The following is a 14564-nucleotide window of genomic DNA, read 5'->3' on the forward strand; positions in this document are numbered from 1 at the left end:
AGTCTACATCAAGATCCTTTGCAATAACTTGTTTCGCTCTGTCTCAGATAGCCAGAGGGGAAGAGGCTGGTAGTCACCTCTATAACCCATGCTTTCAACAAGGCTCGCTTCATCCACAACAAAGTCTGCCTGCATCAGCAAAGCCTTCTGGGAAGAGTCTCTTCTGAAACCCTTTATCCTATTCCTAGTAGGGGCTCCTAAGTCTCAGGTAGATAGCTGGTGATAGCTTCAGAGATTCTAGCTCTAGGGACACTCTTCTGGGTAGCCGAGAGCAGAACCACTTGATAATTTAGAATCATGTCATCTAAACCCAGCTCCTGCAGTTGGAAAAATGACCGGGGTCCCTAAGGCACCTAAACTCCAAAGGCTAAACTCAAAGTTCTGTGTGACAGGGAGGGAGCTAAATGCCAAGGGAATGGTGCTCCTATGGATGCCGGGAGACTGGAGCAATGGTTTGAACACACACCTCTTCTGCATGCCATTGGTCTTCCAGCTCTGGGCCAGCACCACGCTGCTCACCACGGGTTTCCCCCGCAGGGTCACATAGTCATCTGTCATGTCTCCGTTAAAGTTGCCACAGAGTCCACACACTTTGTTCTGCAGCCTCTCACTGATGCTGATTTTAATGACGTTGAAGCCATTGTAGTATATCTGGATGTCAGGGCTGGTGTCAATCACCAGAAACCCCTCACTGCTGTAGATTTTGGTTGCCAAGCCAGTTACAAATGGAACGTTTACTTGTGTGCCATTCACCTATTAGAACCAGAGAGACAGGAAGTTGTTACCTGAGGGCTGGGGTAGGCCAGGCAAAGAGCCAGATTCTGCAGAGCCTGTCATCTCTACCACAGTTATTCAACTCAGCCCTTGTACTGGGCCATCAACCACCATGTGTTTCAAAGTAGTTTCCAATAAAGCTTTATTTGCAAAGGCAAGCAGGTTGGGGGCCGCAACTCAGTCAGCAAAGTGCTTTGCTCAAAATCATGAGGACATGCTTTTACTCCTAAGAACTGACATCGAAACAGTTGGGCACGGTAGCTCATGTTTATAATTCCAGAGCTAGAGAAGCTGAAAAAGAAGACTCTCGGGGTCCCAAAGGGCAGACAGTCTATCAAGAGACCCTCATCTCTAAAATCAAATAAGTAAAGTGGGTGTCACCTTTACTTACAGTTGTCTTCTGGCCTCCACAAGTGCCAGCGCACACCCATGTGTCCACACACACTAACACACAGACACAGCAAGTGGATTGGCCATGGGCCATAATCTGACAACTCCTGCAGTAGAATTTAAGGACACACACTAGCAGTTTCCCCCACGGAAAGTAAACTATGGGGAAATAGGGGTTAAGAGAGATGAAAACATTAGAATTGGATTGCCCTCCATGAGTGGATAGATTTTTGTGTGAGTCAAACTTACACCAGCATCCACCATCCACCAATTACTGAAAACGACACCATAATCTCATTCTAAGGGGAGTTCAGCCTGGTTACAATGGACCTGGGGACCACTACCCTGTTCATGGTTTCCTTGTTTATAATTTGTAAACCTGAAGCCTTCCCAGACGTCTTATAAACACAGTATTTTCTGCATTTGTCATTTTTTCCTGCTTTTTTTTATAACATTTCTTAGCCCGTGGGACATGATATAACATGCTTTTCCTGTACTTACAAAATAAATTGGATTTCCCCCCTCTGGTTATTAGTATCGCTGTTCCATTAAAAAAAAAAAAAAAAAAAAAAAAAAAAAAAAAAAAAAAAAAAAAAAAAGGATGGCTTTTTAAAAAACTCTCTTTACTTTTTGGCCAAGTTGGGGCATTATCAACATAATATTATCTGCCTGGCTCTCCTGTTGGTCACTTTCGCCTCTTCTCGTACCCTTGGCCGGTGCAGCTGGGCCTGTGCAGGCCAATTTACAAAGGAATCAGAGTGTTGAAAACAGGAACCACTTTCCTAGAAGCTAAAAGCCAACAGTAAAACCTAGATTCTTCCTTTTAAGCCTTCAAAAAGCAGGTCTCATGCCTGGCACTGCACACTAAGCTATTTGATGATTCTTTAAATAAAGTCGCCCTGAGTGCTAGATTTAGCTGAGCTGGTGGCGGAAGTCAGATAAGAGGCACTATATTCCAGAACATGTGTAGCTCTCTCCTCATATCCCAGCTCTTACTTGAGCTCACTTTGAGGGGAGTCTGGCTCCATCTTTTGTGTCAACCTGATGGAACTGGTCTGGTATAACTGACTGAGAGGCTCAATGGCCCAGAGGAAGAATCAATCTAAGACAGATTTGACATTTCCTTTCAGTTGGAATGTCATTGTGAGGCTTCTGGTAGGGGTATTTGCTCCACTGGGCTTTATTTAGGTCTTTGCTTTCACGGGCCAATGCGACCTCCTCTTTTTGGCGAAAGCGTGGCAGAAATGAGGGTTGATCTTAGAATAAGTGGGCAACACCGAGAACAACTGCAAAGGCTCTTAAAAGCTAATGAGATGCTTTTTAGAAATTAATCCAGAGTAAAAGCCGACTTATCTACCATTTCATCTCCTGGAGCTCCGTTGCTACCCTGATGTCATTACAGCCTGAGATGCTAAGTTTCCAGCCTTCAGAAGCATCAGTGGCCAAGGCAGGCGGCCCACTCTTATACCCACTGGAGCTTCATGCTTCAGTTCTCTGATGCAAGAATAAGCAATCCCTTATTATTCTTCAACTCGGTGATTAGGGATAAACAGCAGCAAACAGCCAGCTATCACACCCCTGCTTCCCTCGGCTCATTTTGTAAGAATCAAAACCCGGTCGTCACCTTGACAGTGTTCCGATCATTGATGAGGATCTGCTCTTCGTTAATGTAGAAATAGACCGGTGAGATGATCGTGAGGTTGGGTGAGGACCACTTGTCGAAGTTGATGATGAGCTGGAAGGAGATGTCTGGCAGCTTCTGGCAGATGGTGGAGAGCACGAAGGCGCAGTTGGCAGGGAAGCGTAGGAAGGCACCATCAAATGTGCGGAAGACGCCGCCCCCTGCCGCTAGGCAGTAGGAGGTCTTGGTGCTGAAGCAGCCCCGCACCCCACTGCGCAGGGCGCACTCCTCATCTGACTTGCATTGGCGTGGGTCGCACTGGATCAGGTTGCGCCTGAAACAGCGGCAGCGCCGCGTGCAGTCCCCGTTCCAGAACAGCTGTTTTGGCTGGAAGAGAGGCGTCACTCAGAATTAAACTGTGAACTCCCGACTACAGTCAAGGTAGGAGACCCCCAAACCCAGTCTAGCCTCCCTTTAATGCTGCCGAGGTTAGCACCAGAGAGCAGAGGGAGGCTGGCTTCACTCAAACACTCATCCTGATGATGCAGTTCCGAGGCCAAGTAATCCGCAATTTATACTTTATTGGTCTCAATCAAGGACTCTGGAATCTTTATGGCTGGCGTTGCCGAACTAATCAGAGCCTACCTGAATGTGCAGTTAGCTGTTGGAACTGGGTGAAGAAGAAAAAAGGACATCGTAGATTTTCTAAGCCCGAGAATCAGGCTTCTAAAAACCACAGGCACCATTTTAGGATGAGATTTAAATTCACTTGGGAATGAGAGGCCAGTGTTTTAAATCTCATCCAGTCGAAAGAAAGTGATAATCGACTAGTATGATAAATCATTTCATTTCCCAACACTCACCCTTCCAAGCACGTCCCTCACTCCAGCCAACCTCTGATTTACTTCTGTTGCAAGTGTCTCTGTCTCCCTGTGTGTGCTAAAGGTGAGGTATCTAGCTAGGGTCATAAAGGAAAGCTCTGGGGTCAGTCCCAACCCTCGGCCTTCTTCAGAAGATGATACAAAAGTGTCAAAATGTCTGTAGCACAGGTGTCTCCTTAACAGGAAGCAACCATTTTATATTTTTCCCACGAGATGGGCAACAATGTATAGACACATTCTACCCGGTAGAGTTTATATTCTTAATCTTGTACTTGCTATACATTGGGAACATTGAGAAACATGGCTGTGCATGTGTTAGGACCACAATAAGTAGACAGCAAGAGATGCAGCTGCCCTGTTCCTTCAGGATGAGCATCACGTGTCCTAAGTGCCAATTTTAGATGTAGTATTAGACTTAGGAGTAAGTGCACATATGTAGTGAGATACCTCAGGAATAGGACCCAGGTCCAAACATGAAATTTATTTATGTCTTATACATCCATTCTTTGCTCAGCCTGAGAATTTAATGCAATATTTTAATACATCTTGTGTCAAAGTTTCATAGTGTGATTTTTTTTTTTTTTTTTTTTTTTTTTTTTGACTTCTAGTATCAGGTCAGTGCTCAAAGGGCTTTCCATTCTGCAGCATTTTGTATTTCAGATTTTTAGAGATGTGTAAGTTATATCAATTTACCAGACAGTCCTATCCAGAAAAGATATTTTAGGATACATAAAGGGACCTATGATCCTGTCTGGCCACTGTTTTCTGTTTAACCACAGATTTAAAAATGTCCTCATATTGACTGATTGCGACTCAGATTCAAGGGTGAATAGAGGGTAAGCTCTTCTGAGCAGGGTGTCATTCATCCTCAGAGTAAAGACATTAGAAGCCAGGTCCTTGCTCCTTCTAGATCTGTAACATACTCTGGGTCCCAGCAGCCTCACGAACTGACTTCATTTCTCTTATCAGATTTATACAATAATTGAGTGGTTGGTCTGGCCTCTGTTTGATAAGAACACAGACATTCCATAGGTGAGAAGGGAGGGGAAAAAAGCCCAATGTTTGTGGATATGGTCGGGGTAAATATCCCATCTTGATTGTGAACCCGAATCAAAGGGAAGCGTCTGGCCCCATGCTGCTTTCTTTACCTTAATTAGACATGACAACGAGAGCTGGGTGATTACCCTACATGCTAATGACTAGACGTGTTCTCTCTTTATTTCCACGGAAATCTGCTGTATAAACAAAGCCTCCGAGCTTGTTTGAATTGAGGCAAATGGATGTGGATTATTTGTTCTGTGACTTTGCCACTTCCCAGATAGAAGCTGCTGTCAAAACCCACCAACTTTCTGATGAAAACCGGATAATACCAGATAATAATGCTTATAGCACTAATAGCTGTCGAGGGTTGTTATGAGCCTTTCTGGAGGATCCCAAGTGCTTTCATATGCACCGTTTCATTAAAATGCCTGGATTAAAAATGTTTCTCAAGAAAATAAGAGCCACCCTCATAAACAACAGGAACCACTAATTGTTGAGGGGCAAGTAGCAAAGGTCATTCAGATGACCCCCCATTGAGGGGCACTTTCAGCCACACTTCATTCACAGGAAAGCAGAAGGTCAGAGAAATGACACTGGCTGTTCCATGTCACTCCTCCAACATCAAGAAAGTTGGGGCCAAGCTCAAGCCCTGTTCCTTCCCGCCCCCCTGACACTTAGGATCCTGTGGAGGATGACAACATGGTTGAGAGACGCCCTCGGGCTGTGGCCTGGCTAGGGGCAGCATTTAGAAGTGTGTTCTTTGAGTCTGGAGCCTGGTTATAATGGCACCCAGATGAAGAGAACACAGAAATTATTTTCTTCCATGTCTTTTTGCCTCTTTCCTTTCGAATGCTCTTCCCACGGGTTAACTTGGGCCCAGCCCTTCCGAGAAGCCATCTTGTTAGTTCTACCATCCCGTCTTTCTAATATAACCTCCAAACGCCTTTTCCAATGAAAACGAAATCGAGCATAATGCCTGCATTTCTATTCTTTTATTTATTCCCCAAATAAAGGCAGCTCAGTCGATCTCAAATGAGTCAATGCATCTCTACAGAAAGGAGACATTATTTATTTTTGCCTAGTTGAGTTCCACTTCAGACGCTTCAATTAGATTTCTGGCAGGCGCTCCCACCTTCATTTAAAATTGATCTGCTCTGCAGGGCATCATTTTTCACTTGTTGATATGTTATTCTATAATTGTTCCCTTCTTCAACTCGAAATTTTTGTTTCTCCCCGGAACAGGTATCTTTAAGTCCCTGAAGTCGGGGAACACAGTTCCCCAGCCTCCTCCACAAGGCCACTTGAATAATGGCTTCCGAACAACCAATGCCCAGTATCTGGGGGCTTAATATTCTACTCACTCACATTTCAGTGAAGATTGAACTTGAGGCTCAATGGCTGGCTGAGGACCTTCTCACCAAGGGTTTTTTTTTTCCCTTAGTGTGGTATTATTGGACGTTGATTATTACAGGCTTAGTGGCATGCCTCCATGGTAGAACACTCCCCGAGGACACTCGAGAACCTGGGTTCTATCCCTAGCACTGCCTCCTCCCCAAATTTAAATAGTGATATGATTTATCAAGCCAATATGTTTTCTTAGGGAGTGTGGAGGAGGGGACCCCTCCCTCATCAGCACCCTGCTCCCATCCCCGGGAGAAGCAAAGGGTGGGATGAAACCCAGAGGTTAGCACTCCAGGCCTTTCTAGGAATGATATCAGAATGACAAAAGGCACATGTGTGGGAGCTTCAATAGCCGGAGAGGGAAGGCCGTTCTTCCCAGCCTTCAGCCCCATATTTTCTGCTTAAAAACATCCTTAACGGAGATGGCTACAAATGTCAGATTCACAGCCAAACTGGAGTCCCATCAGAAGCTCTCAGTCCCAGATTTACAGGGAGGCAGTCCAAAGAAGGGCCCAGAGAAAGGCTCATGTAGCTTTGCTCGGGCAGGAGCCCGAGGTCTGGCCGAGATTTCAAATCCTCAGACCATTACTTCCCTTCTCAGTTATAGCTTACCTACTGCACATTCATCATCACGGAGCAGGAGACCTGGGCAGTTCTGGCTGCCCCATTGGCCTTGGAGAGAAGCCAGTCTGATATGGAGGAAGAGGCCAGCCGCCTCCTGTACCCACCTCGTAGTATTTGCCATCGGAGTAGCAGCCGCAGTTGTGGGGCAAGATGCAGCTCTTGCCGTTGAGAACGTAGCCGGCGTCACACTGGCATCCCTCTACACAGTAGTGATTACAGTCGCTCTTCAGACGGATGGCAGCGCAGCGAGGCTGGCAGACACTTACACAGCTCTCGTAGTGGCTGTTGGGGGGGCAGGTGACCGCTGGAACAGAAGGGACAAGTCAAGTCACAAGGAGCTGCAAATGGCCTTCTCACAGGCTTGCTCAGGGGGGTAGAAGGCATGGGGTGAGGGAAGATATATGGCTGGCCACTTCCCTTCTCCTGTGCTCTTTGCTTATGAAGAGCCTCTGCCTGATTCCTCACTGCTTAAACGACAAGCTGGTGTGTGCAGACGGAAGGGCTGGAGTCTCCTCATGTTATCATTGTCCTCTCTGTAGTGTTGGCTCTTGCAGTCTCTACTGCCTGCCCCGTGAACACTCACTGGCCAGGAGGAATCTCAACTTGGACTAGACAAAGCATGCATACCAGCCTAGTCTCTCGGGGTTCATTCATACTAGTATTCTTCCTCACACCCTGCCTACCCAAACTCCCCGTTCTTTCTGTCCCACTTAGAGAATCATGAGATCGTGCCCTCCTCCTATGACCAAATGTCACTTCCCTCCCCTCTGAACCTCCATGGAGCCTTTAGCCTAAACCAGCAGTTTATCAGCAAGAGACCCCTGAGCCACAGGATCTCTGAAAATGCATTCTTGTGTGTGTGTGTGTGCGCATGGGCAACTTGATCTGAACCAGTATGTTCTGTGTCCGGAGACACATCTAAAACTGTGTCTATGTAGTGTTGAGTTCTGGTTTGAAACACAGACAGGTTGTTTAGGTGCTGAGCCTCGGCTTCTTTGTGTACCTAATGCAGACACCAGCAGCACAAGGGTTAGCATGCTTAGAAGAGCTCTGGGCACATAGTGTTCAGTAAGTGTTAACCAATCTAAAGCAAGTCTTGCTTGAGAGTTTTGAGCTGCTCTCTCAATCAATGCATACTAAACGCACAACAACCATATGTGTGGAAATGTCTCTACAATACATGGAAGGTTTGGGGGGTTATCTTTCATCTAGTGGTAAATAGGAACTTGTAGAGTGCACAGTCCTAAGAATTTTAGTACATGGGTATGTTTATAATGGCACTACTACAGTATGTTTTATATTTCCTTTTTAAAGTATAGTTCAAAAGATAACACCCTAAGGTCATAGAAAATACACATGGCCCACATGCAGTGACTTACAAGTTCCAGTGTATTCTTGCACAAATTGTCTATATAGATGTATGTGTGTGCACCTGATCCCTAGGTTTGCTTTTTCACGTGAATGTGAGCATGATCTCCAAACCGTGCCATTCCTTGCAGAGCCTTCTCATGCTCTTTCCTGAAAATATTCCTCCCATTCAGTCTTGAATTATTGTCTTTACACTAATTCATGGTGTGTGTCTTTTGTATGAATCTCATGATATACATACACACACACACACACACACACACACACACACACATACACACACACACACATATATATATACATATATGTGTATGTATATCATTCCCTCTTAAGTTAGGCTATAGTATAACTTCCTAAAAGTGGAATTTTTAATCCAAAGAATAGGTACTTCCCCACCCCACACCATCACTATCACCACCACCACCACCACCACCATCATCATCATCATCACTGCTACTATGTCTACCAACATGACTACTGTAGTTGCTGTAGCTCCAACCGAAGGCCTCACTCTGCCCCCGAGCTCTGCTTCCTGCCCCTTATGCCTTCGGCAGATCACACAGAGCCACCCTGTAAGTGAAGAGGTTGTGCCAAGGAACAAGTAAAATTTGATCTCCTGAGGGTCCTATCATGACAACCCAAGATTTCTGATTTCTGGAAACGTGAAAAGGAAAGAAAAGGAGGCCTCTTTGTGCTGTGTGTGTGTTCACTTTGCTCTCATTTGTTTATGATCACTTTTCTGTTTCCTGCGAACTGACTTTTCTCATCCGCTACACACTGTGTTGTTGAAGTGTCTTATTATTAGACTGCAGGTGCTCTTTATAAATTAAAAACACACTTTTGTGTCTCGAATGTATTACAAAATAGTCATCACTTGTCTCTGACTTTGCTTCTTCTTTTAAAAGATTGTATTTTTTATTATGTTTTTGCCATGTAGAGATGTAAAATTTTTATGAGGTAAAATTTATCTAGTTTTCCTTAATAGCTTGACGAGTGATGGTGGGGGTGGGGAGGGGGGCAAACTCCTTTTGTTTCATCCTAGCATTTTTATAATTCAATTTTTAAATGTTTGATCTTTGTTCAGTCTGGATTTTACTTTGTACCTGAACTAAAGAAAAGACTAAACCCTTATGTTTTACCCCAGAGAATTTTCCTAACATCTCTTCCCTACATGTTTCATAGCTCTTCCTTTCCCTCAAGTTACTAGAAACCAGGTTTACTACAAACTGATTTCTGTTGATCAGGATCTGTGCTTCTCAACCTTCCTTAGCGCTGAGACCCCTTAATACAGTCTCATGTTGTGGTGACTGCAAAACCATAAAAATATTTTGTTGCAGCTTCGTAACTGTAATTTTGCTGCCGTTATGAATCATAATGTTAGTGCTGGACGGACACTCGGGGCATGTAATATGTGTCCCCAGGGGGTCACGACCCACAGGTTGCAAACCACTGGGTTAGCTGGTCAGGTTTTTGCTGACATGTTCGTCTTCCAGCAAGTGCCCTCCCATCATTGTGAGATGTTCCTGTTAACTTGTGCTAGCTAACTGGATCCCGAGAGACTATTAATACTGAGTACTAGTTAGTTGATTAATATGATTAATATGGGATATTAATAGTAAAATATTGTCATTTTCATATTTGGGAAGACACTCTTTTTTCTTAATATTTAAGACTTTGGATTTTTATCTGGCATCCAAACAGCACTAATAGTATGAGACACCCAGAGGTCAAAATTTTAAGAGTTCACGTTTTAAATATTGATTTGTTGCTTCTCTCACCCTCTAAATTCTCCAGCCTGAGAGCTAGAGAGTGAAAACTGTTTGTATTGTGGTGAGGAACGTGGCTCTTGTTGAGTCCAGCAGGCTGATCTAAAACTGTACCTGGGTGGACTGCAGGGCTCACAGATCCCTGAAAAGCAATGGAGTGGAATGGACAAGGCCTCTGCAGCCAGACTGACCTGGCTGTGAACCCTGGCTTTGCCATTAACTAGCAGGGTCACCTTGTACAGGTTGCTTATTCTCGCGGAACTCATTTCCTCCCCTATAAAGTGGGGATGATACTGTAGCTCTCTTCCCATGAGAAGTTTGTAAGCTTCCCAGTGATAGTTTGTAAGCTGCTAATTCATCCTTCCTCCCCTCTTCTCCCCTCTCCTTCCCTCCCCTCTCCTCTCCTCCCCTCTCCTCCCCTCCCCTCTCCTCCCCTCTCCTCTCCTCCCCTCTCCTCCCCTCCCCTCTCCTCCCCTCCCCTCTCCTCCCCTCCCCTCTCCTCCCCTCCCCTCTCCTTCCCTCCCCTCCCCTTCCCTTCTCTCCCTTCCCTTCTCCTCCTTTACCCTTCCCTTTACTTCCCTTTCTTTTCCTTTCCTTTCCTCTCCTTGGGTAACAAAATACTAGGAACTTCCATGGTTTTTACAGTACCACTGGTGGTAGGAAGAGTTGTAGCAATTCATTTTTTAAAAATTAATCTACGGGAATTTGTTGGACTTACAGGGAAATAAGTAAAACAAATCCTTAGTTACTAAAATCAGATAGAAGGGAAATCCAAAACAATGATGCTAATCAATGTTGATTGATCATCCGACAAGCACTTAGAGATGGGTCAGAGAGACAGCAGCTCTGGATGCCCAGTAGAGCAATTCTCTCTCTACATACTCCCCACCTCCCCAAATTGTCCTCTGTATGGACCCCGCCTCCTTCCCAGTTCTCCATCAAGAAGGAGTCCACGAATCCACATGCCTCATCCTGAACAGGGCCAGGCAAACAGCAAGAGCTATGGAGCATTTAGCTACAATTTGTGCCTTTGACCATGTTCTCAACATCTCCTGCTCCAAGTTCCTCATGGAGCGACTAAAATTAGCACAACAGCCTTGGCTGATGGGATTTTAGGCGGGGTTAGTAATTAAGACAATTTATCTCTCATTTTCCCTCCAAGGTCATTTGTTCAACGTGGGTAGAGAGGTTTGCAATGCATTTACAAATAAGGTAATTGAGTAATAAATTATACCATTGATAAGAACAGCCAATATTGTTGAGAAAAAATTGGCATTCTACCCTGTTACCAATAAAACACATTTTGAATAGGCAATTTCTCCCCCTGAGAGTGACATTCTTACACCTAACACATGAATAATAAATTGGGTTAACTTTTAGAGGAGTGGAAAGAACAAATACCTCCTCAGGCCAGGCTTTCTTTTGAAAGCCTCAAATGGGAACATTAAGGCCATGCCTTGTCCCCTACCCCGCCCACACGCCATCTTCAGAGGATCTGCTTGTTTTAGCTTTATTCTTCACGACCACCATGTTCCTTCCTACCCCATCGTTTGGATCTTTACTCCTGATGCAGAATGATGAAAGAGAAAAATCTAAGCCACTCTGCACTGGGAACCTTTCTCAGTCGCCTGTCACCTGTAATGTGTCAGCCTGAGAGAAGCTGTGGGCTGAGGTGGAGGCAAGCAGACTTGAGTCTCAATGCCGTGAACACAAGTCTCCTTGACTAGGTTCACCAGTGTGCACAGGACACAACCAGAGCTTTGACGGAACTTTGAAGAAGAAAGAAGACCAGATCACTGGCATGAAGGACAGGAAGAAATGAAACATCATCTTTATATCTTTTGTCACTAGTCAAGCTGCATCACAGAATAAGTTTGTCCTTAGATTGGGGGAAGAGGGAGTCATAGGGCTCCCTAACTCAATGATTTTTCCTTCCCATGAGTGACAAAAGCTGAGGCCCATTAGTTGGGGGGAGAGTTCTTGTTGCTGCCATCTCCTTTAAGGCATTCCCTTGTTTGTCACAGATAGACATGGTGGCATTTGGCATACATTATACCTGTCTGTCTCCCAACCCCCCTGCCCACCCCATTTCAGCCATCCCAGAGCATTAGAGCAAATAAGGAGAGAGGGGGAGAGAGAGAGACAGAGACAGAGACACACAGAGAAACAGAGACACAGAGAGAGACACAGAGAGGGACAGAGACAGAGAGAGACACAGAGAGAGACAGAGGCACACAGAGAGAGACAGAGACACACAGAGAGACAGAGACACAGAGAGACAGAGACAGAGGTCCCTGTGACAGACCTCAAGAAGAACCAGGCTCGGCTCCCCTCCCAAACATGCTTTCTGAGCCTGTGCTATACTGTCCTCTCTCAGCCTAGAGCCTGGAAGTCAAGCATGCCAGTCCCACTGCGCTGGCTCCAATAAATTCCCAGGAGACCTGGACATTGCTCTGGTTCCAGACTTTTTTATAGGCATATATACATATGTATATATGTATGTATGTATGTATACATATATATATACATATATGTGTATACACACACTATATATATTATATATATATTGACTGAAGACACTAGATTTTTCTAGATAGTTATGCACAGACAGCATGTCCCCCACCTTCCTTGCTCAAGAACTGAACTTGTATGATACAGGCTTGGACTCCTTCCCCTCCCTCCTCTGCCCACTCCAGTTTCCTTGAGTCCAACGGCTGTGTGTGGAATGCAGACCAACTGATCATTAAACCACAGCAGCTCTGCACCCAAATCTCCCCTTTCCAGGATGAAATGAGAGTTTGTTCTTTGCGGAGCCTGCTATACCTCTTATTTAAAGCTCCGAGCACCCGGCATCAATTTGTAGCCATTTTGTATAATCAGACGTTTTATACAAAGAAATGTGCTATAGTTAATGAGACTGGGGTAGGAAAATAGGCCATGGCAGGTTAACTAAAGACTCACAGTGATTGATTTCGCCACCAACTTTTTCCTATGTGCACACGCTGAATGCAACCAAATACTCTAGCTAACTCTCCTGTGGTCCGCTAGTGTAGTGCATGGGGCCACAATCAAATCTTGACCTTTCCGTTGAGATTGTCTAGCCTTAGTCAAGTTACTTAATTCCTCTAAATTTCATTTTTTCCCCTTGTCTAATAAGATTATTGTAAAGAAGTAATGAAACAATGCTGATGGGATATTTTAGCAGAGAGTCATTAATAATAACACCACCACCTAACGTGTATCATGTGCTAGCATTCCAATGACCTAATCTGATCCTTTCAGTGTTTCTGTGCATAAATGGTTCAGGTGGCATTATGACTGCTCTTCAGAGAAGAAGCTGAGCACCAGGAAGGGGAAGTGAGTTCGTTCAAGGTTACATTGATCCTTAATGGCCAAGTTGAGGCTTGAATTGATGAACTGAACTCTCTTTTCTAGTACTTTTAGTATTCTGCCATCTTCTACAGTTACAAAGACATATATATATATATATATATATATATATATACATACATACACATATACATATATACATATACATATATACACATATGTACATTTATTTATTTATTTGTGTGTGTGTGTGTGTGTGTGTGTATGGAACCATGAGGTTCAACAGCAGTGTTTCTCAACCTGTGAGTTGTGACACTTTTGTGGGTTAAACGACCCTTTCACAGGGGTTCTTATCATTATGAAGTAGCAACAAAAACAGTTTATGATTGAGGATCCCCACAGCACAAGGAACCCTATTAAAGGGTCACAGCTTTAGGAAGGTTGAGAACCACTAGCTCTTCCTGTTAGTCTCTGGGACGAGTTTTATTGTGTATTTGGAATTCAAATGCAGCCTGTGATATTCTGTGCTTTAGATATGTGGTCTCATTCCGTCCTCCGGGGTAACCCATCAAGTCTGTGGTGTTGAGCCCTCTCTACAGAGAAAGAAAGCAGACTGTAGGAGGTTACACCTTCCATTTCAGGTAGTGGGGCTGAGTTCCAACGTGCATATCCTGAAGTCAGTCTTCCCAGTGTGCCCTCACGTTTATGAAGCTGGAGGACCAGCCTCCCACCCCATCAGAAACAAGGAGGAGGAAGACAGAGAGGTGGGAGGGGGACTCACAGCAGGATGTGTAGTTCCTCCAGCCGGTCACTGCGATCCCTTGAGTCTGACAAGTGCTGGCATAGTTTTGTAACCAGCTGCAGGCTGTCTGCACTGCACCCCCATCGATGCAGGAATCAAAGAGGCAGTTTTTGTAGAAGAAGGTGGGGTTGACTTTGCTGTGACATTTGGCAAACCCGGCATTCTGGTTGGGGATCAGGCTGCACAGCTGCTGGACTTTGGAGAAACCTTCAACTTTGGCACACGATGGGCACCGGTCCCCACAGCCCACCTGGCAGAAGGTGTCCCTCTTCACCCAGCTCTGGCCAAACTCATTGATACTCAGTGCAAGCAACCCCATAGGCATCTCCAGGTCATCGTCAGGGTTGCCATTGTACCGTCCACAAAGGCCATAGGTGCTGTTCTGCATGCTCCGGGGAACAGTGATGGACAGGAAGGTTTTCCAGTCGTACACGACCTTCAGGCCAAAGTCAGTCTCCACAACCACATGGAAGCCGAACGAGAAGATGTTTATCTTCCCTTGTCCTAACTTCAGGGGCAGGTACAACCGTTCATTGTTGACCTGTAAGAGACAAAGAGAAGAACAG

At 45.0% G+C, this 14564-nt stretch overlaps 1 protein-coding gene across 2 annotated transcripts in view; it reads right to left on the minus strand.

Annotated features, from left to right (window-relative positions):
* Nucleotides 1-14564, minus strand: part of TECTA (tectorin alpha) — a gene marked incomplete at both ends in the record, with an annotated part of 67340 nt that overhangs the window by 14087 nt on the left and 38689 nt on the right. For both annotated transcript variants that reach the window (XM_080930396.1, XM_080930395.1), the window contains 4 exons: nt 467-753; nt 2789-3172; nt 6837-7036; nt 13978-14539. In XM_080930396.1, the coding sequence (XP_080786522.1) occupies nt 467-753; nt 2789-3172; nt 6837-7036; nt 13978-14539 (1433 nt within the window). The remainder of the gene's footprint in view (nt 1-466; nt 754-2788; nt 3173-6836; nt 7037-13977; nt 14540-14564) is intronic.

This window comes from Micromys minutus (genome assembly GCF_963924665.1).
Source record: "Micromys minutus genome assembly, chromosome: 16".
Classification (NCBI taxonomy): domain Eukaryota; kingdom Metazoa; phylum Chordata; class Mammalia; order Rodentia; family Muridae; genus Micromys; species Micromys minutus.